Source organism: Parus major, chromosome 23, assembly GCF_001522545.3.
Source record: "Parus major isolate Abel chromosome 23, Parus_major1.1, whole genome shotgun sequence".
Lineage (NCBI taxonomy): Eukaryota > Metazoa > Chordata > Aves > Passeriformes > Paridae > Parus > Parus major.
The window spans coordinates 1,855,427-1,875,229 of NC_031791.1; the positions used below are offsets into that span (position 1 = coordinate 1,855,427).

At 52.4% G+C, this 19,803-nt stretch overlaps 2 protein-coding genes across 3 annotated transcripts; one reads left to right on the forward strand and one right to left on the reverse strand.

Moving 5' to 3' along the window:
* The first annotated feature begins 5,192 nt into the window (after window positions 1–5,192).
* Window positions 5,193–12,712, forward strand: SYNC (syncoilin, intermediate filament protein). 2 transcript variants are annotated; one of them, XM_015649091.3, is made up of 4 exons: window positions 5,193–5,380; window positions 7,689–9,042; window positions 10,134–10,258; window positions 11,305–12,712. In XM_015649091.3, the coding sequence occupies exons 2-4, from the start codon at window positions 7,696–7,698 to the stop codon at window positions 11,366–11,368; spliced, it is 1,536 nt and encodes a 511-aa protein (XP_015504577.1). In that variant the 5' UTR covers window positions 5,193–5,380; window positions 7,689–7,695; the 3' UTR covers window positions 11,369–12,712. The 2 variants fall into 2 exon arrangements, with proteins under 2 accessions (XP_015504577.1, XP_015504576.1); XM_015649090.3 differs by lacking the exon at window positions 5,193–5,380 and adding an exon at window positions 6,267–6,414.
* Window positions 12,248–18,914, reverse strand: RBBP4 (RB binding protein 4, chromatin remodeling factor). Its single transcript, XM_015649106.3, has 11 exons — window positions 18,740–18,914; window positions 18,319–18,464; window positions 17,154–17,327; window positions 16,272–16,387; window positions 15,975–16,135; window positions 15,740–15,866; window positions 15,562–15,639; window positions 14,460–14,536; window positions 14,290–14,347; window positions 14,085–14,195; window positions 12,248–13,359 (listed from the first exon to the last, which is right to left on the reverse strand). Exons 1-11 carry the CDS (start codon window positions 18,796–18,798, stop codon window positions 13,294–13,296), a joined length of 1,173 nt encoding a protein of 390 aa, XP_015504592.1. The 5' UTR covers window positions 18,799–18,914; the 3' UTR covers window positions 12,248–13,293.
* Between the last annotated feature and the right edge of the window lie 889 nt (window positions 18,915–19,803).

Sequence of the window (19,803 nt, forward strand, 5' to 3'; positions counted from 1 at the left end):
CCCGGCTCCGGCTGCAGCCCCGGCCCCGCTCCGGGCTCCCGCCGAGCTCCCGGCGCCGACGGAAAGTTTCTGTGCGAGGCGGGGCCGGGCTGCGGGAGCTCCGCCCGCACCGGCCCCCGCCCCCCTGGCCCGCAGGTGGCCCCGGGGGCGTGGGGACCGGGGACCCTCCCCTCGGTGCCACCGCGGCTGCCGGGGCTCCCCGAGATGTTCTTCCCGTTCCCCGGTGGCTCCCGGCTTTGTCCCCTGGCTCTCCGCGCGGGGGGGGCGGTGCGGGGACAGCGGGGACATTGATCCCAGCCCTCGGGACCCTGTTTTCCTCCCCCGAGGTGCTGAGCATCAGCCGGAGGCTGGGGAACAGGGAAAACACCCGAGCGGGAGCGGAGCGCGGAATTCCAGCATCGTCATCCCCGGGGCGGCGTTCCGCACATCCCCGGGGGAGCCTGTCCCTGTCCCTGTCCCTGTCCCCATCCCTGTCCCCGTCCCTGTCCCAGTCCCCAGGACAGAAGCCGGAGCTGGCTGCCTTTGCCCTCCCATCCCGCAGCCACCGCCGGTTCCTCCCCGCGGGTAACTCTGGCCCTGTCACCGCCGGTGGCAGCGCCCAGGGGACATGGCTCTCCCCGACCCGGGTGCACCTGAGGCCACCAAGGCGCTGCCTACAGCCTGTGCCACGCTGCTGCTTGCTGCTAATAATAAATCAGCTCCTGAGAACAGAAGGGCACAGGGCGAGGGGGGATTCAGTCTCCTGGCGTGGCTCTGCCAGGCTCTGCCTGATGCCGGGAGAGCACCAGGAGCTGCCTGGGAAAGGGAAGGGAGGATTTCACCGTGCAGTACGAGCTGGCGTTGCTCAGGAGCATGACCGCTCCGATCTGATTTAAATCAGATTTCAAGATGAAATCCTTCCCTGGGAGGGTGGACAGGCCCTGGCACAGGGTGCCCAGAGGAGCTGTGGCTGCCCCTGGATCCCTTGGAAGTGTTCAGGGCCAGGCTGGACAGGGCTCAGAGCAACCTGGGACAGTGGGAGGTGTCCCTGCCCACGGCAGGAGGTGGGAACAAGATGAGTTTCAAGTTCCCTTCCAACACAAACCATTCCATGATTCTGTGATCCAGCTGAGAGGGGGCAACAGCAGACACAGGGGCCGGGCCGGAGCAGCAGCAAGTTGGTGACAGGACATGTGGCAAAGCCAAAGGAATGATCCTAAGAAGAATGTTTCTTACATTCTTGAATGCAAGAAAAGAAGGTGTTTTCTGCTGCATTTCCACGCTCCTGGCTCTGAGAGGTTTGGGTCCCTGAGTTTCCTGTTGGTTGTGTTGGAGCCTCATCCTTCCCGGATGCTCCCAGGGCCTGGCCCCGCGCCCAGAGGAGTTTGCCAGCTGCTGGAAATGGCTGGAAGGATTTATAAAACAAGAAGCCTGTCCATCCCTCAGGCTTCCCAGCACATCAGCATCTCCTGTGGGATTCCCTGGCCCTTGTGGGCTGTGCAAACCTGAGCATCCCGCTGCTTGCCGATGACCAGGGCTGGGGATCCAAACCCACACCTGTCCAAAGGCTGGGATTTGCTGTGTTTTGTGTCTCTGCCTCACTTCACTCAGCTGAACCCAAACTCAGGATTGAAATGAGTACTGGAAAGAGTTGGGCAGAAATTTCCTGGCACATCTGTGCCCCTCCATGATCCCAGGGGATTCATTCCTTTCCAGGATGAAGGTTGAGCATGTCACTGCTCCTCCCCGGACTTTGCTGGCCCACGTTGAGCTGAACAGCGCTGAGGAGATTCTAATCCCTAATTAGGATCTTTGAGCTAATTGACTTTCTGCTGCCGGCTTCAACTTCCGTGTCATTAGCCTCCAAAAAAAAAAAAAAAAATCACATTTTTCATCTTTCCCTCCTCGTGTGGCAGCAGAACCAGTTTGAAAAATATTTTTGCACAGAGTAATGGACCATTGTCCAAAATAATCCCAGTGAGAGAGGGGGAGAGTATCGGTTACACTGCGGGGAGAGCTCCCACCAGAGGGGCGAGGGAGGCAGAGGAGGAAGGTGAAGAGGAAGGTTGTCCCAGCCCTAGAAGAGAAGGAAACTCCAGGAGCTCCCTAAAGCACCAGCACTTCCTGGAGGCCCCCAGAGCTCGCCGAGAGCTGCAGGGCCAGCAGCATGCAGGGTTCCCAGCCGGGTAACTCTGCTTGCAGGGCCAGGATGGATCCTAGGATTCTCCTGGGGACAGCAGCTCCCACAAGAGCTCAGCTCCCACGAGACAGGGGAGAAAGACTCAGAAAGAGCTTCGCCGTGCCTGATCCAAGTGAAACCCAAAATAAAGATTTCCAGCCACAGAAGCCGCCCGTGCCAGGGTGCAGCCGGAGCCTTGGGCTGTGCTCACCCATCCCCTGTCCCCATTTCCGTCCCCTCGCGGGGACACGGAGCCCTGGCTGCTCCCTCATTACTCATTAACCTCCGTCACGCTCAGGTGGCAGGGACAAGGTCCTCCCTCATCCCTCTGAGCCCGCGGGTGCCGCTTCCCGAGCCGAGCAGGAGCTGCTCTCCCCAAACCCTTTCTGCAGGAAGCTCCCGGGTTTTTTTGCCCCAGGGTATGGAAAAAGCCAGCGCGGAGCCGGGGCCGCAGTGACCCCGCTGGCGATCGTTGGGACACGGGGACTCTTGGTTGTGGTGCTGAAAATCAGCTCAGTTGTGGAAATGGGTTTTAAAAGAGTGCCAGGAACACAAATGTCATGGGAAGAGGGAGGTGCTGATCTCCCTGCTCAGGCGCCGGGCACATGCAACGGGATGAATAAATAGCGGTGGTCTCTCCCAGCTCCTTCATGCTAGAAGGGACAGCTCTGTCACAGCCCAGGAGCATCACCCGTGTCGTGGTGACAGGGACGGGTGGCCACAAGAGGCATCTCCTGCTCCTGTGTGAGCGTTCTGAAGCTTTCCTGGAAGAGAAAAGCCTGGAGGAATAATGTCAGCGTGGCCTCGGTGCCACGGGGGATGTCACGGACACATCAGAGCTGTCCCCCAGGGCTGGCACAGGCGTGATGGGGCTGACAGCGAGTGCGAGCCCCGGCCCTGGAGTGTGACATACCCCGGGTGTGACACAGGTGACACTCCGGGGTGCCGGGGGAGCTGCCGGGACAGGCAGATGTTTAATCCCAATATCTGGGCTGAGCAACGATAACATCGGAAGAGCGGGATGTGGGAGTGGACACGCCCTAAGAATCCCCGCAGCTGGAACCGCCGCTCAAAGCCTCTGCTTCCCTGGCTGGGCCGGTGTCTCCCTCGGGAGCTGCTGGGGTGTTTCCTCATCCCCCTCCCCGCAGGGAAAGCGGGACCCAGCACCCAGATAAGCAGGAGCCGATGGCGCCTGTGGCACCGGGACACGGTCTGGCCCTGCTCCCGTGGAGATCCCAAGGTCCCTGCGGGGCAGACGGCGCCTTCGGGCTCCCCTTTCATCCCTGCCCCAGGTGGGAACATGCCCACGTTTCACTCTTCCTCCTCCGCAAGCTCCGCTCCCTCTCCAGGGGTCACTCCAGCTCTCAGCTGGGGAATCTGAGGCAGGAGGCCAAGCAAACCTGGTTGTTCCCAAGGGAACGGTGGCATCCAGTCCCCCAAACCTGGGTGAATCCCGGCACGTGCAGCGAGGGAATCATCCCGGGACCCTTCACCCGGCCGCGGCCACCGTGCGAGGGTAGGGCAGGAGTGGGCACACGGTGCTGCCCTCGGAGCCAGGATCCTTCCCTGGAAACGCTCCCAGCTCCAGGGATGAATCACACTTTCCCCCTGGGATCAGATTGCAGCTCCTGCACTCGAGGGGCCGGATCTGGCACCGCTCCCCCCGGCAGAGCCGGACCCCCGCGCCCTGGGCAAACAGAGCGAGCGAGGGCACAGCGCTGCCAGCTCCTAAATCCCATCCACGCTGGGATTCCACTGGGCGACCCATGGAGCTGCGGGCGCTGCCAGAGCCCTGAGTACCTCCAGCCTGTCCCTAAAGATGGTGCGGGGACAGCACGGGGACAGAGCAGCCGCGGCAGTGCCAGGCTGGTGGCAGTGCCAGGCTGGTGGCGGTGCCAGGCTGGTGGCAGTGTCAGGCTGGTGGCAGTGTCAGGCTGGTGGCAGTGCCAGGCTGGTGGCGGTGCCAGGCTGGTGGCAGTGCCAGGCTGGTGGTGGTGCCGGGCTGGTGGTGGTGCCGGGCTGGTGGCAGTGCCAGGCTGGTGGTGGTGTCAGGCTGGTGGCAGTGTCAGGCTGGTGGCAGTGTCAGGCTGGGGGCAGTGGCAGTGTCAGGCTGGTGGCGGTGGCAGTGTCAGGCTGGTGGCAGTGCCAGGCTGGTGGCCGTGTCAGGCTGGTGGCAGTGCCTGGCTGGTGGTGGTGCCGGGCTGGTGGCAGTGCCAGGCTGGTGGCAGTGCCGGGCTGGTGGTGGTGCCGGGCTGGTGGCAGTGCCCCTGGGACAGATCTGCCATGAGTGACGGGAAGGAAAATCCACCGGGAAAGGAGACACAGGAGCCCCAGGGCAGCAGAGAGGGGGCGAAGCCCCCCACAGCTGCTCTCTGCTGCCCACCACCCCTCTCAGCCGAATCTCCAACAGCCGGATCCCCAACTCTCCAGCTCTCTCCTGCCTTTTTCCCCGCTGCTGGCAGTGCCGGTAACACCCCTCCAGCTCTGTTTACCGGAGCAAAGTCCACGTTGTTCGCTGCCGGCGGTGTCTCCCCGCACCGCCCGGCCCCAGCCGTGCCCGCGGCCGGCCGGGGGACACCGGAGCCGGCTGTTGCCTGGTTATATCCACAAAACATCCCCGTGCCGGGGCCTGGGCCGGGGTATCCTCTTACGGAGCGGGGAACAGCTGAACCTCCTCACTCCCCACCCTGCCCTTGGCAGCTCCTCAGATAAACCCCGGCCCGCTGGCATTGTCCCCTCCAGGCCCTACAAAGGTTGTTGGACCCAGCCCGTGCCATCCGCAGGTTTCTCCCCTTGGCAGTTGCAGCTCTAGATAGATATTTATACACCCAACTTGTGCGAATTAATAGCATTCCTCTCCGATTGAGTCAAAAATAGAGGCGCTTCATGGAAAAAGAGAGAGAAAAAGAAGGTGTGTCGCACTGAAAAAAAAGCAACGGGATCCAAAAAAAGAGGGAAAAAAAAACCCCACTCAAATCTCCCTTTTCCTTTTAAAGCTCTGTTCCCGAAGGATGGACCAGAGTTGTTATTTTAAACTTGATTTCTGTATCCCCGTGGCCAGCGAGCCATGGGCAAGGTGGCGGTGACAGTGACGGGGTGGCAGCGGGCGATGTCGCAGGCTGTGGTGTGCGCTGCTGGGTGCTTTTGGGGCACGTAAACCAGAAACTTCCTTAGAGGCGAGTGCCGACTTCCTGGGCACGGCAGGAGCCGGAGCAGGCAGAGGTAGGCTCGGGGGGCATCACCCCAGGATGGTGCACCCATGCCCAAGTGGAAAAATATAGCTAAAATTGGAATTTTGTATAAATATTTGTTGGTGGTATGATGGACAAAATGTGGGTTTGGGATCCACGGAGCAGGGAGAATGCGGATGGGCATCATGGGAGGGAAGAGCCGTGGGTGGACAGAGGTGGGAAACCAAGTGGGTGAGGGCAGTGTTGCTGTTGGACACCCAGGAGTGTGACCGTGACCACCACGGGGCTTTGCAGAGACAAACGCCACCTTCCCCACCCCCAAAACAGAGGGAACAGGGTGGCAGGGATTGGTTATGGGCGGAAGAGGAAGCAGAGGCTGTGCTCTGCCATTTCTGGGGTTTGTGGGGCGTAGAAAGGACCCTGAGATATTGGTATTTAATCCGTCGATAATCAATACCCGGGGAGAACAGCACTGTGCTGCCAGCACCCTCACAAATCCCATTCCATCCTCGGGATGAGCCAGTGGTATTTGGGGACCACGAGCTGCATCCTCTGGCGTTTCCCCTCCCAGCACAGCCCAACCCCACCGAGGCACCCCATTATCCCCATCCCAGCCCTGCCCGGGACCTCGGCGGGACGGGCACCTGCGGATCCAGGGAAGGAGCCACCAGTGGCACCTGCGGATCCAGGGAAGGAGCCACCAGTGGCACGGGAAGGGGCCGCAAAACCAAGCTCGCCCATAAATCAGGGCTGGGAACAGCCGGGGCGGGATGGGGGCTGCCAGGGCTGCTCACCGGGGATGCGGGCTGGCTGCAGCCTGTCCCTGCGGCTGCCTCTGCCAGGGATGCGGACAGCCGGGCCTTCCCCGCCCTCCTCCTCCTCCTCCTCCTCCTCCCCGGGGCGGAGGAAGGCAGCGCCCGCAGCTGGCACTGCAGGCGGTGGCCGGGGGAAGCGGCTGCTCCGGAGAGTCTGATTTCCAGCCCTGTTTATTAATAACCCCTCTCCGCCCCATGCTAAGCCCATGTGCAGCGCAGAGCCGGCAGCGCTGGGCTCCAGGGGAGGAAGGTAAGAGCCCACCCGGGCCAGCAGGGCTGGGCAGGAGGTGGCCGGGGGCCTCCGGGGGGGTCCCGTGGGTGCGGGATCCTCGGTGAGGTGGCTCGTGGGGCAGGAGAGGGGGCAGGGATGGGGTGGAGGGGATCTGAGTTTCCTCAGGAATGATCAGGAAGGTGGGGGAAGGTCCCTCTGGGGCACGCAGGAGTTCTGGGGGGCGCTGGGGTGAGGGGTGGTGGGTGGGAGAGCCCCCCCGCTCCGCTGGGAAGAGAGGACGGCGCCCTCCCGTCCTGCCCGTGCAAAGCGGATCCAAAAACTTTGAAAAACAAGCACTGGCAGCGGGGAGGGCAAGGAAAAAAGGGGGAGAGGAGCCCTTTTCCCACCTTTCCAGGGGCTGCCCCTTCTCCTGCCGCCGGCCGTTGAGTCCGAGGCTGCGATGTGTCAGCAGTGCCGAAAACTGCCTTATTAGGAGAGAAAGTATCGGGGAAAATCAGTTCTTTGCTCAAAGCCGCTGCTCCCAGCCCAGGGCTGCCTGTGAGTGCCAGCCTGTGCTCATTCCTTAGGGAATGACTAGACATGAGCTCAGCGGCGTGGCCGAGAGGTGAGAGCATCCTCCCACCGATCCCACCGGCTCCTCTCAGCAGCAGGAAAAACCCCGGCTCGTCCCCGAGCGTTGTGTTCTCCATCCTACCTCAAAGAGCAGCCGGGAGAATGCGAGAGCGAGGGTTTGGTGGTGGCAGCTGCAGGTGCCGTGGCTGGGGACAATGCCGGGATCGGATGACTCTGCAAAGCTCGGAGCTCGCCGGCTCCTGCTGCAGACGCTGCCGCTTGCCCGGGGCTCTGCGTGTGAGGTTCGCTCCGTCTCAGTCATCCCGGAGCCTGCCTGTGCTTCCAGCCGTGCATTCCCTTGTCGTGAGGTTATGCCACACCGCTAAAATCCCGGCAAGTTTTCCAGGGAGTGCTCACACGGGTCAGGTCGGTGCCGCTGGGGAGGTTGGCCCTGGCAACCGGAGCAGCTTTTGGGTTTGGGGTCTGTGTTTGCATCCCTCACTCTTCCTCCTTGGCAGTCAGATACTTTAATAGGGTTTTAATAGGGTTTTCTTTCCTTATTTCGGACAGTCTGGGCTCAAGTTGTCAGCAGAGTGTTGAGCCCGGCCCTGTGGGTGACACGGGGGTGGTCACAGCAGCAGGGCCATAGCAGGACACCCCTGGCTCTGGGGTCCCACTGGGTGGGGAGGAAAGGTCCTGTTACACTCATTGCTCTGGTTCACATCCCCTCTCCTTCCCAGGGACCTGATGGCACAGCCTGAGCCCCCTCCAGAGCTGCGGCTGGATGAAGCCAGAGCATCCCCAGACCCACAGGGAGCAGCTGAAGGAGCTGCTCCACACCCAGAATGTCTTCACACCCCATCGGAGCCAGTGGGGAACAGACCTAAACCTCTGCACAGGAGCAGCCCAGACTCCAGCCAGGATCTGCAGGATGCCAGCAGGGATCCTTGCTTGGAGATAAACACACCAGGGACCCAGCTGGATGAGGATGGGGCAGGAGTCCTACTGGATGAGGATGGGGCAGGAGTCCCCCTGGATGTGGATGGGGCAGGAGTCCCCCTGGATGTGGATGGGGCAGGAGTCCCCCTGGATGTGGATGCAGGTGGGACAGGAATCCCACTGGACATGGATGCAGATGGAGTAGAGATTCCACTGGAGGTGGATGCACGTGGGACAGGGATCCCAGCGGATGTGGGTGCAGCAGGAGTCCCGCTGGACGTGGATGAAGGTGGGACAGGGATCCCACTGGCCATGGACACAGACAGGGCAGGGATCCCAGACAATGCAGATGGGGCAGGGATCCCGCTGGATATGGACACAGAGGGAGCAGGCGGCCCTCTGGATGCCGATGCCACAGAGCACCAGTGCCTGACCCTGGAAGAGCTGGGGAATTATTTCCAGGAGTGCATTGAGATCGTGGAACAGCTGGAGAGGGAGAGGGACAGCCTGATCGCCGAGCTGGCCCAGCTCCGCGAGCCGGCGCTGCAGGAGATCCGCCATGCCCACGAGGAGATCCAGGCAGCCTGCAGGCTGCTGGCCAAGGTGGAGCTGGAGAGGGACAACCTGCGGGATGAGATTCGGCAGATCAAGCAGAAACTCTTCAAGGTGACCAAGGAATGCGTGGCCTGTCAGTACCAGCTGGAGAGCCGCCGGCACGACCTCTCGCAGCACGCCGTCTACCAGGGCGAGCTGGAGAGCCAGGCCGGGCAGCTCTCAGGGGAGCTGTCCCAGCTGAAGGAGACCTGCGAGAAGGAGAAGGAAGTCCTGAGGCAGCGCCTGGAGGCTCCACCCTGCCGGCAGGACAACCTGTACCTCCAGGAGAGCCGCCGGCTTTCCGTGGAGTTCGAGAGCTTCGTGGCCGAGAGCCGGCGGGGGCTGGAGGAGCACTACGAGCCCCAGCTGCTGCGGCTGCTGGAGCGGCGCGAGGCCGGGGCCAAGGCGCTGCAGGAGATGCAGGGAGAGATCCAGGGCATGAAGGAAGCCCTGAGGCCCTTGCAGGGCGAGGTCAGCCGGCTGAGGCTGCAGAACCGCAGCCTGGAGGAGCAGATTGTCCTGGTCAAGCAGAAAAGGGATGAGGAGGTCGGGCAGTACCGGGTACGTGCCCCAAAGGACACTGCTCCATCCTTTTCTGAGGATGGGAGTCGTGCTTTGCATCCAGGGAAATGAGGATGCTGCAGGATTTGCTTGTAGGGCCCAGGGAAGGAGCGGGGTGGATGAGGATGGGGAGGATGGGGAACATCTGGTTGGAATCAAAATCATCCCACACCCTGGCACGGGCCAGGTGAAACAGCAGGCTTAAGGCAAACCTGTGGTGGGGAAGCTTGGGGCTTCACCCAGCTTGGAAAACTGGTTTCTCCTGGGTATATTAACTTGGTTTTGGCCCCTTGGAAATGGCTGCAGGGATGAGGTGGAAGGGATGGGGATTTCCTTCCCAAAGCTCAGCGATGCTGTTGAGCACAGGCACCATACACTCCCCACAGCTCCTCCGAGCACAGCACTGAGCCAAGATGCTTGGAAAAGCCACTTTTAAATACAGGTGGCTTTTCTTTCAAATCCCTCTCCTGGTGGGGAAGGGTCTCAGCCATGTCCCCACAGCCCCAAGGCCAGGCTGTCTCCTGGGAGGGTTATTTCTGGCTGATCCAGGCATCCCCTCGGCCTGAGGGACAAAGCAATTCAATATCTCCAAGAGCACACTTGGCAAAGAGGCTCCACAATTAATCTCCCCCCTTTCAACGCTCTCTGTTCTCGGCTCGCAGCGGTTTCTGGAAACTGCCATTCCCCTTCCATCACAGCTCCTCCCTGCTGGGATGGGGATCAGAAGCACCAGCACCATGGCTTGTCCTGGATTTTCAGGATCCCTTGGATCCCTTGTCATTCAATCCCTTCACATTGTCCTTTTCCCAAATTCTTTATTTATCTCCTTCTGACTCACAGGTTTATACAGCTCTGGCAGCTTCTCAAAACACACACAGAGTTGTTTAGGGGACAAAACTGAGCAGCCAGGAGAAGCCTAAGGACAAAATATAGCCCAGCCCAAATTCCCACCTTTGTATTAAAACAAAGCTTTTTTTGCAGAGGTTTTTAAAGAGGGTGGTTGGGCAGGGGCAGGCTGGCTGTGCAGGGAGGAGAGTGAGTGGAGCACTGCTGCTCCTCCCTCAGCTCACCCACTCATTTTCTCCCCCCAGGAGCAGGTGGAGGAGCTGGAGGACAGGCTGAAGGAGCTCAAGAACGGGGTCCAGCTCCAGCAGCGCAAGAACCAGGAGCTGGAGGAGCTCAGGACCAGCCTCCATCGGGAACTCTCCATCTACAAGTGAGTTTGTTTGGGTCTCGTCCCTGCGGGGCAGAGGGGCTGGGAGGAGGAAAGGGATGGTGGGGAAGAGTCCAGAGTGGGGTCACACAGCTGGGGGACAGCACAGACTTTTCCTCCTGCTCCCCAGTGGGGCTGCTGGGGCAGGAATTCCAGCTCCTTTGCCCAATAGCAGAGGGATTTGCTGGAAACTCCTGCAGAGGAGAGGAGTGGCTTCCCAAGCAGCAGGTGTGGCAACTTAAGTGGTGGTTTCCTTAGGGAGATGTGGAAAGGAGCTGAGGTTTGCCTTTGGGAAGCTGCTGGAGCTGTCTTCTCCTGGTTTCAGTCAGGTCCTCATTGCACACGAATTTCTAAAGCTCCAGAAAATGTCCATGAGCTTGTGGATTGTTTTATTCACCCAAGCTGGAGCTGTTGTGTTATTCCAGCCTCAGCTGGAGCCGTTCCTAACCATTTTCTGCAGCCTCACTGCTCTTTTAATATCCCTTTTTCCCCTTCTCCACCCAAACCTCCTCATCCAAACACACCACAGGAGGACATTCCCTACCCCAAAGATTTTTTTATCCAAGCACAGGGATGAGCTCTCTCAGCCTGTGCTGTCACCAGCCATTCCCAAGGGGACAAACTGCATTTAGGATTCAGCCCTGTCCTTGCAGCCTGGAGTTCTCCTAAATCACAGTTCAACATTTTTTAATCCCAAATACAGCAGTGGAGTCTCTTAACTCCTGGAATCTACAAATGGCCAGCCCTGGAAGTGACACCTTTAAATGAGCTGTCACATTTGCTGCAGGAAGCTCCAAGTGCAAGTCTGAGCTGCCTTTTCCATAACTCCCACAAAAAATGGCATTCCCTTCTGTTAAATCCTGTTTGCCAAGGGCTCTGGAAGGGCTGGGTTGGGCCCCCACACTCTCAAGACCGTGGATTGAGCCTCTTGAAGTGTTTCCCAATTCCTTTTTCTTCCATACTATGAAAATAGCTTATTTTCCTCTTTTCTCCAGCCAAAGCATTGATGTAAATATTCCATAGGCTAAATCTCCTTTCTCCCCTCACAGGAGCTGCTTAGAAATCTACGGCCACCTCTGCAAATCAGAGGAAAAAGCAGAGCAGGACTGTTAGAACCATGGACTTATCCTCTTTGTAGCAAAAACCCATGGACAGAGGATACAAGGGATGTCTCCTCATGCTGCTTTACCCTGCCTGATGTGCAGCAGCTGCCTGGAGCTGGGAATACCAGACAATCCCTGGGTATTTCCCCAGGTTCTGCTGCTGTTCTTGTAGTAAAATTGCTTTTCCCCAGAGGAGCAGAGCAAACAATCTTTGTACTGAACAATGGATATGGATGAGGAATAACTGATGGATGTTTTGCTGTGTTTGGGAAAATGTTATCTTGTTCCAGATTGTTTAAGCCTGCACAGAAAGTTCTGGAATCCAGTGTTAGGGGGGGTTGACTTTTAAAGTTTACATGCAAGAGAAGTTTTCTCCTTTGAAGAGGATTTTCTTTTGTATTTCAAGAGTTTCTGCTGTACTGGGACGTGCTCCACAGAAATGAGGTGGTGGGGAAGAGGTTTCTACTTCATATCGAGTCTCACACTGAAAATAAAAGGTCAGAGTTTAAGGAGCCTTTTCACTCTCAGAGCTGCGTCTCAAAAGCCCAAATTTGTCTGTCAAACTGAGGTATTTGTATCAAATTCATGCTGCAGGATAACAAAAAACAACTCTGGAGAGGGCTAAAGGCAAAGTTAAAATGCAGACAGCAGCAAGGCTTAAGAGGAAGAACAATTCAGTGATTTGGTGGCTGCTTGGGGGTTCAAGTGCTCATTAATTTATTTCAGAAAGCAGCAGAAATTAGAAGAAATACCCAATTTGATATCTTAAAAATAAAAAAAAATATCTCTACTAGCACCCTTATGGACACACACAGGTAGAGACCACATCCTGAAAAAAAACAAAGCAGTAAATGCAGGAACAGCACAGAACTCCCCAAACTTTGCAGCATTTACGTAGAAAAACTTTATTCCAACTGAAGGACTTACACATAATTAGTCATGAGGAGATGGCGAGTAACAGGCTGCTGGTGGCACTGGACACCCGAGTGGAAGACGTGCAGGACCTTGTGGCCAAGGACTAAACTCCTAAAAAATGTAGTTCATACACATTTCATTTGTTTTCCACCAGCTGCCAAGGCTGTTGAGGGCACTGGGTCATCCGTTGGTACAAACAAACACCTTTTACAACTTGAGGGCTCCCCCAAGTTTTAAAAACCATTTCACAGAAAGGAAAGAAACATTATGTGAAAACACAGCTCAAGAAACACACAATAGAGCAGAAAACATGGGAGGTGAAGGAGGCTCTGCAGGAATAGCTAACAAATCCAAACCGCTGGCACCCAGCAGGAGAGGGGAAAGGGAAAGGAAGGAAGGAATGAAAAACCCAGAATTGCCAGGAGAGACCAAAAAAAAATGAAAAAAAAAAAATATAGAAATTTCAGTTCAAGTCAGAACTTGTAAGTCTTGTATCTGCAAAGGCAGAAAAAGCCACAAGGTACAGATAACTAAAGGAATTCCAACTTCTGAGTTGTACTGAGGAGGACAAGACCTTCCACACCATTTCTGAGCTGTCAGGAGATTAACACTTGGATCATCTCTCTTGGCTCAAGCCCACTCGGGCAGCTCTGCCAATTTAACTTTTGTTTAAATTAGGCAAAAGCCTGTGGCTGGATCAAGCAAAAGAGAGAGAGAAAAAAGAACTAATCCCAAACTTGCTGTGTGATGAAGGCAGTTAAAAAAGGGACAGCCAGAGCAATAAAGGAGGCTGCTGTAGGAATTCTGGTCAAGGAGCCACAGCAGGGACCTGGCTGAGGGGGCTGAGCCCTTTTTTTTTGGGTGGTGGGTTCTCAGTGTGTGGGTGGAAAAGCCTGTGATGGGATCTACAGGAGGATGGCTGAACACAAAGTCTACGTGTGTCTCAAAACCAGTGTTAAGTCAATATCAGGGCTGAGAGGGAAGAGAAGGAAAAGACTAAAAACAGGGAGAAGTTGTCATCTAGGATCCTTGACCTTCTGGATCCACACTTCCTTCGGGATCTTCATCATTGTAGATGTTCTCTGCCTGCAAGACAGGGATGGAGACACTGAGGGAACATCTCCAACCCCTCTGGACAGGATTCCACCCCCTGAAAGTTCTGGTCATTTTTTATTTGCAGATATGGATCACCCATCCCTGGTCCCATTAACATTAAAGCAGCAACACAAACAACCTTATCCATAAATCCAGGTCTTAAAAATGTCCTGTAACAAGGAATCTGCTAAAGGAGACTCCACTGCAAGACTTACAAAAGTGTTTCAAGTATTTATTTTGTAGATCCTCTACTCAGCAGCACTTTCTAAAAGAACTACACAGAAAACTGCCAAGAACAAAATTTAGAGATAAAAAAAAAAAAAACAACTGGGAAAATTGTCTTGTTGAAGGTCAAGATTGGTTCCCTTCAACAAGCTGGGAATGTAGGGGCCAGCAAACCATTCCTGTTCACCAGCACCCTTTTCATCTTTGGAGAATGAAATCTCAAATATTCTTTAAGACAATAATACAGAAACTTCAATTTCATCCTTGCTTCTCACACACTGTTTTCATTCAAACACAGAAGGGAAAAATTTCCTTTTTTCTTTTTTGTTTTTTAAACACAAAACATCTCCCGAGTGTTTGGAAACCTTTTTGCTCTGGCCAAAGCTAAAGGGGATTTCAGTGCCCCTTTGAGATTTCAGCAGTGCTACAAACTGGGTAATTCTGAGGCCTGTAAATAAAAGCTGAAATCCAGGAATTTCAACACAACTTACCATTTGCCAGACTTGCATGATATTATCTTCTGATACAGAACAAATGACCCAGGGCTCATTGGGATTCCAGGAGAAATCTGAGATCTTTGCAGTATGACCACCATGGATAAACTAGGATTGGGGAAATAAAAAAGGGAATGGTTTGAAATTTGCACTGCAGGATGAGTAATAGGTTAAAATAATTAATGGGAGTGAAAAAACTCACCAACAGCTCTGGGGGACCATCCTCAGCATCTTCAGGGGATTGCTCCTCTCCAATTTTACTGTTAAAAAAAAAAAAAAAGGAGGAAAAGAAAAGTTGGGGGTTGGTTTGGGGTTTTCTTTTTGAGGTGTGATACAATTAATCAATAATATTTTGAGGAATTTTGGATTTACCTCAAGTCCCAAACATTTAGCCTGCGGTCTGTGCCACTGGAGGCCAGGATGGTTTCATTATGGGGAGACCACTGAACCTACAGACAGGAATAAATTTAAAAGTGGGATTTAAGTAACATTCCCAACACTTTGGGACTGTTCATTTTGTACCCTGAAAGCTCTACAAGAACTCAAATTGACAACAACAGAAATATGTGTAAATAACAGTTATCACAGGAAGAGTTGTGAATATTGACAAACAAAAAGACATTTCAGCAAAAAAAGTGCCACCTGCAACTTTTCCTCTAACAAAACACACGTGTTTCCAAGTGCAAACAGCTCCCAAAGGTATTGGCTGCTCCTTATCTTAATAAGAATTGCACAAATAGAACCCATGGATTCCTTTAGCAGTAGGCACAGCTCTCACATGAAAAGAAATCACTGTAATTAAGCTTAACTGCCCAAAAGCTCACATTTATTGCTTCTGCTGGAGATAAAGCTCTCCAGAACACACCACTTATAATAGGATCACAGGATTAGGAAGGAACACAGAATTCTGCACACTAACATGGCATTTCAGGATTCTGTAATTTGATTTAGACATAACACAGTCTGAACTGATAATCCCTCCACCAAAAAAAAAACTCTACATATTTTTGCTGTGATTAAGGCGTGAGTTGGAGATGGAAATATTTAATCTGCTAAGCAGGTGCTGCCCACGATGTGAACATTCTACATTTACAGCAGCAAAATCAGCAATTATCTTTTGTCAGAGAGTGTTAAAGCTTCCTGAAGGGCCAGGCTGAGATGGAAACACTGCAGCCATTTCCTTGGGCTTCAATCTGCTGCCATGAATAATTTAATGGACCCTGCACTGCTACCATTTCATCCTTCTGCTGTGGTTAAAGCTCCAGAGCATTTCCCTGATCCTTTTCTTGACTCTCTGTACTGGAGCTCTGCAGCTCCACAACAACAACAACACCCAGAAAAGTATAAACAAATAAAAGAACAGAATATGAGTTTTTAAGTGCAAAAATATTGTGAAAAAACTATTTTTCTTTTCCAGGCTGCTGAGTAGAACTAAGTATGTGGGGATAAAAGATAACAACTTTTTTTTTTATACCTGAAATATTTCATCTTTATGTGATTCAAATGAGTGCAGCTTCAGTTTTAGGTTCCTCAAGTCCCATAGAGCAACAGTCTAGGAAAAAAAAAATATAAAAATATTTTGTTGAAGTAACCAGCATATGCATCCACCCCAGAAAGTGAGCAAGAACACTCCAAAATCCAGGCAGAAGTACCTTATCAGCTGATCCTGTGGCCAGGATAAACTCACTGTAGGGGTTGAAGGAGAGGCAGTTCACCTCAGCTGTGTGAGCATCCACGGAATGACTGGGTTTGGAGGTGTTGTTTGACCGGGTATCCCAGCTGGGAAGGGAAAACATGGAATTAACAAAGGTTTGTATTCCATTTCACTGATTTTGGAGATGAGAAAGCTTGAGGGGCTGAAACAATTTGTGAATTTCCCCCACTTACATCATGAGCTTCTGATCATCAGCAACAGATCCAAACAGGGATTCATGGAGCAGGTGCCAGGATACATCTTCCACCACCGCTGTGTGTCCTGTGAAGATGGTCTTGGCATCCACCACTTTACCTTCTTTGGGAACAGCACTGATATCCCACAAGCAAATTGTCTTTAAAACAACAAAAATGTAAAAAGATTACATCTTTAGACTCTCTTGCCCTCCTCCCCCTCAAACCCAGGATGTTTTTGCCCTTCCCAAGGCACAGCAAGTGCAGGCTCACCCCAGCTGTGCTCCAAGTACTCACATGATCATCAGAAGCACTCAGCAAATGCCCGCTGAGGTTTGGGTTCCAGGACAGTCCATATCCCTCCTTCTGGTGCCCACGGAGACGCAGGTCCGGGTTGCACTCCCCAGAAGGGTCTGCAACAAGGCAGGTTAAGGATTCCAGTGCCTGGAATCATTCCCAGCACATCCTGGAATACCTGGCATTAAGTTTATTTGACTTGACTTTAACCTAGTAGCCACCTCCACACTTTGGCCTGAATTCCAGCTGGAGGGAGGAACAGCAGCTCAGCTGTTACTGCTCAAAATTGTTCAAAAAACTTCAGGGTGTGATTGATGAACTCGATGAAAAACTGCCCAAAAAGCTACTCCTGAACCCCCAGAAATATGAGGTGGGATATTTTTCCTCTTCTCATCATCTCCAACTGCACTTTTAAAGTGAGGAAGGCACTTTTGATCCTCCCCACAAGTGGCAAAAGGATTTACTTTAATCTTGATGAGTTCATAGGTAAATGACTTAATATTTAAATAATTAATTTAAATAATATTTAATATTTATATATTATAAATATAATATATATATAAATAATTAATATTTAAGTAACTTAAAATAACAGGGTATCAGGGGAAAAGCTCAGCTACCCACCAATTCAATCATTTTTTCCAAAAAATCCACCTTCTACCACCCCAAATACCTCACAGTGAGGTGACAAAACAAGCAGAGGAAGTGCAAGAAAAGGTTTCCTTTTCCAAGGCTACATTTGGATACATGTGTTTAAACTTCATACAAAACAACCTCATGAATAAACACCCACTGGGCCCAAAAATCCCAAATAAGGGGCAACCCAGACCATTTTTTAATCTCTTTTTGGGGGATGAGCTGGCTGCTCACAAAAGCACAGACCTGGTTTGGAGGGGTGTTTGGTGTAATCAAAGACCAGGACATCGCTAGAGGGAGTCTTGGTGGCGATGATGCAGGGGTTCTGGGGCATGTAACGGGCTCTGTTCACCTCTCCCTCGTGGTTTATCTTGATTTCAATTTCAATTTTTCCACTTACTGAGCCAAAGCCTCCAAACTCTAGGAATGAAACAGTTGTGAATAATAAGCCAGTTTCAGAACAAGTGACAAAGAGTTGATTCAAGCTTTGCTACCAAGCTCTCAGAACGGACGAAGTTGTGGTAAAAACAAATTGCAATTTTAGGACTGTGATACAACTTGTTAAAGCTCCCTTATTTTTATACATCAAATAACTTAATAGCTCATGAAATTGCAAAATTTGTGTGAAAAGAATGAGTTTTGGATTATTTTAAAATTAATTTAAAATCTTTTCGAGAAATACTACAATAGAATAGAAACAAGTATTTATTAGACAACCCTGTGTTCATAAATAACTTTAAGAAGCCCAAAGATCAAAATACTCATTGCACAATCCAAACTTCCTGTAAAATGAAAAGCAAACATTGGATCATTAAGGACTTTCACCAGGTGGAAAGATTGATTCAGCCAAGCAAACAGGAGAAATGTCTAACTTGGGGCAGCCATAAAGGTTACAAAGCATCAAATTCAAGTCTGATACATGGAATAAAACACAATTTCACACCAGAGGGTGAATCAGCAATCAGGCAGCAGAACTCACAGACAAATGAAGAAATTTTGAAATGTTTGAAAAAGTTTGAATTTTGGAAAGTTTGAAATGTTACATTCCCTTGATATAAAAAGTATTCTTTTACACGAGTTTGTGCAAAAATCTTTTGTGTGACTTTACAAATGTGGTAATAAAAATACCAATTGAAAGCACTGCATGGGATTTAAGGGCAATTCCTGAGAAACAGGGGAGTTTTCCCACATAAATATTTTTGCAGTTAACCCCCACCTTTTGTTTCCATCATTAGATTATTAAAACATTCAAAAAAATAGAGTATTTTTCTATTAACAAAGCACTGCTTAGAAACTAATTTTTTTAGAAGTAAAATCTCAATTTTGCTGCCTGAACTTTAGGGAAAGACAAGTTTTCTATTGAGAAAGGAAGGGGAAAATGGTTAAAATCCCTTTTTTTTTGAGCTCTTACCTCCTTTCTCACTGTCATAGTGGGAAGCATCAAACTGGGCATCGTCGTTGGGCAGCTGCACACTGGCGATCACCAGGTGGTTTTGTTCATCTGAGGTGTGGGTACCCAGCACCAACCTGTGGATGCTGAAATCTTTGCCTTCAGGTCTGCAGGGGAAAAGAAAACAGGGATCACAAAATCTCTGTGAGGATGGAGAGGTCCTGGCACAGGAGAAAGTGGCTGCCATATGCCTGGAAGAGTCCAAGGCCAGGTTGGACAGGACTTGGAGCAACCTGGGATAGTGGAAGGTGCCCCTGGATGAGCTTTACGGTCCCTTCCTGTCCAAGCCAGTTTGGGATTCTGCGATCTCAAAAGTCTCTCAGCACAATCCTGGATTTGCTGTTTATTCTGCTTTAGAAAGAGAACAGAAGGATCCCTTTACCTTGTGACATCAGGAAGCCACTGAGCAGTCAGGCTGGGCCACTCCAGGGCATGAGTCATCACCAAATCGTACAGGAAGGGGGTGTTCTTTTTCCATATTTTATATTCCTCGTTGATCACACGCTCTTCCACTGCATCATCAAAGGCTGCTGAAATATTTTTTTTTTCAATAAATACATACAATTAATTATTTATAAGTGTATCTACAGACCTACACAGCGCTGTGGGCAGGCAATGGATTAGAGTCAAATACATCAATCACACCCTGGTTTGCTCTTTGCTCTATTGGAGTAGTTACTAAATGGTTAAAAAAAACCCTGTTGCACATGCTAATACTTTTTTCTGGATATATGGCTGGGAATTAATATTAACTATGTCAAATTTCATCCCTGGAAGTATTCCAGGGCAGGCTGGACAGGGCTTGGAGCAACATGGGATACTGGAAGGTGACCCTGCCATGGCAGGGGTGGAATGGGATGAGTTTAAGGTTCCTTCCAGACCAATCTATTCTGGGATGATTTGATGATGATGATGATGTTGTTAGAGCAACACAGTAAAATTGTGAGACTTAATGCACAGGGAGGCAAAACCCAGATTTGAAATGATGCTTAAAGGCAAAAAATCCAGCAACTGCTGTTTATAACAGATCAGTCTGGGTGCAGCCTCGAACTACTTGTTCCCAAAATCCAGTTTCCCAAGGCTCCTTCTGCTGCCTTGTCGCTCTCAAGCACTTTCTCGGCCCATCTGTCACCAGCCTCCGGTGCAGAGGAGAAGGCGACGGGCAGACCTGGGGGAGCTCAGCCTCGGAAAGGAGACACCCTCGTGGAACCGAGGGCACCCCCATGGAACCGGAGCTCGCCCATGGAACCGGAGCTCGCCCATGAAACGGAGGCACTCCCGCCGAACCGGGTCACCCTCAGGGCGGGCGGCAGCGCCCGGTGCCAGCTCTTTGTCTGCCCGCTCCCCTCGCAGGGCAGGGCACGGCCCGGCCCTCCCGGCCTCACAAAGCCCCTCCTGGGGGCACGAGGGCGGGCAGAGGGTCCCGGCCCGAGCCGCTCTCCCCGG

Coding starts and splice junctions, on each gene's coding strand:
- SYNC (XM_015649090.3), top strand. CDS start 6,371: ATGTGCAGCGCAGAGCCGGCAGCGCTGGGCTCCAGGGGAGGAAG. Junction 6,415..7,688: donor CTGGGCTCCAGGGGAGGAAG/GTAAGAGCCCAC, acceptor TCTCCTTCCCAG/GGACCTGATGGCACAGCCTG. Junction 10,259..11,304: donor CGGGAACTCTCCATCTACAA/GTGAGTTTGTTT, acceptor CTCCCCTCACAG/GAGCTGCTTAGAAATCTACG.
- RBBP4 (XM_015649106.3), bottom strand. CDS start 18,798: ATGACTCATGCCCTGGAGTGGCCCAGCCTGACTGCTCAGTGGCTTCCT. Junction 15,640..15,739: donor CCACAGGATCAGCTGATAAG/GTACTTCTGCCT, acceptor TTTTTTTCCTAG/ACTGTTGCTCTATGGGACTT. Junction 14,348..14,459: donor CTAAATGTTTGGGACTTGAG/GTAAATCCAAAA, acceptor TTTTTTTAACAG/TAAAATTGGAGAGGAGCAAT.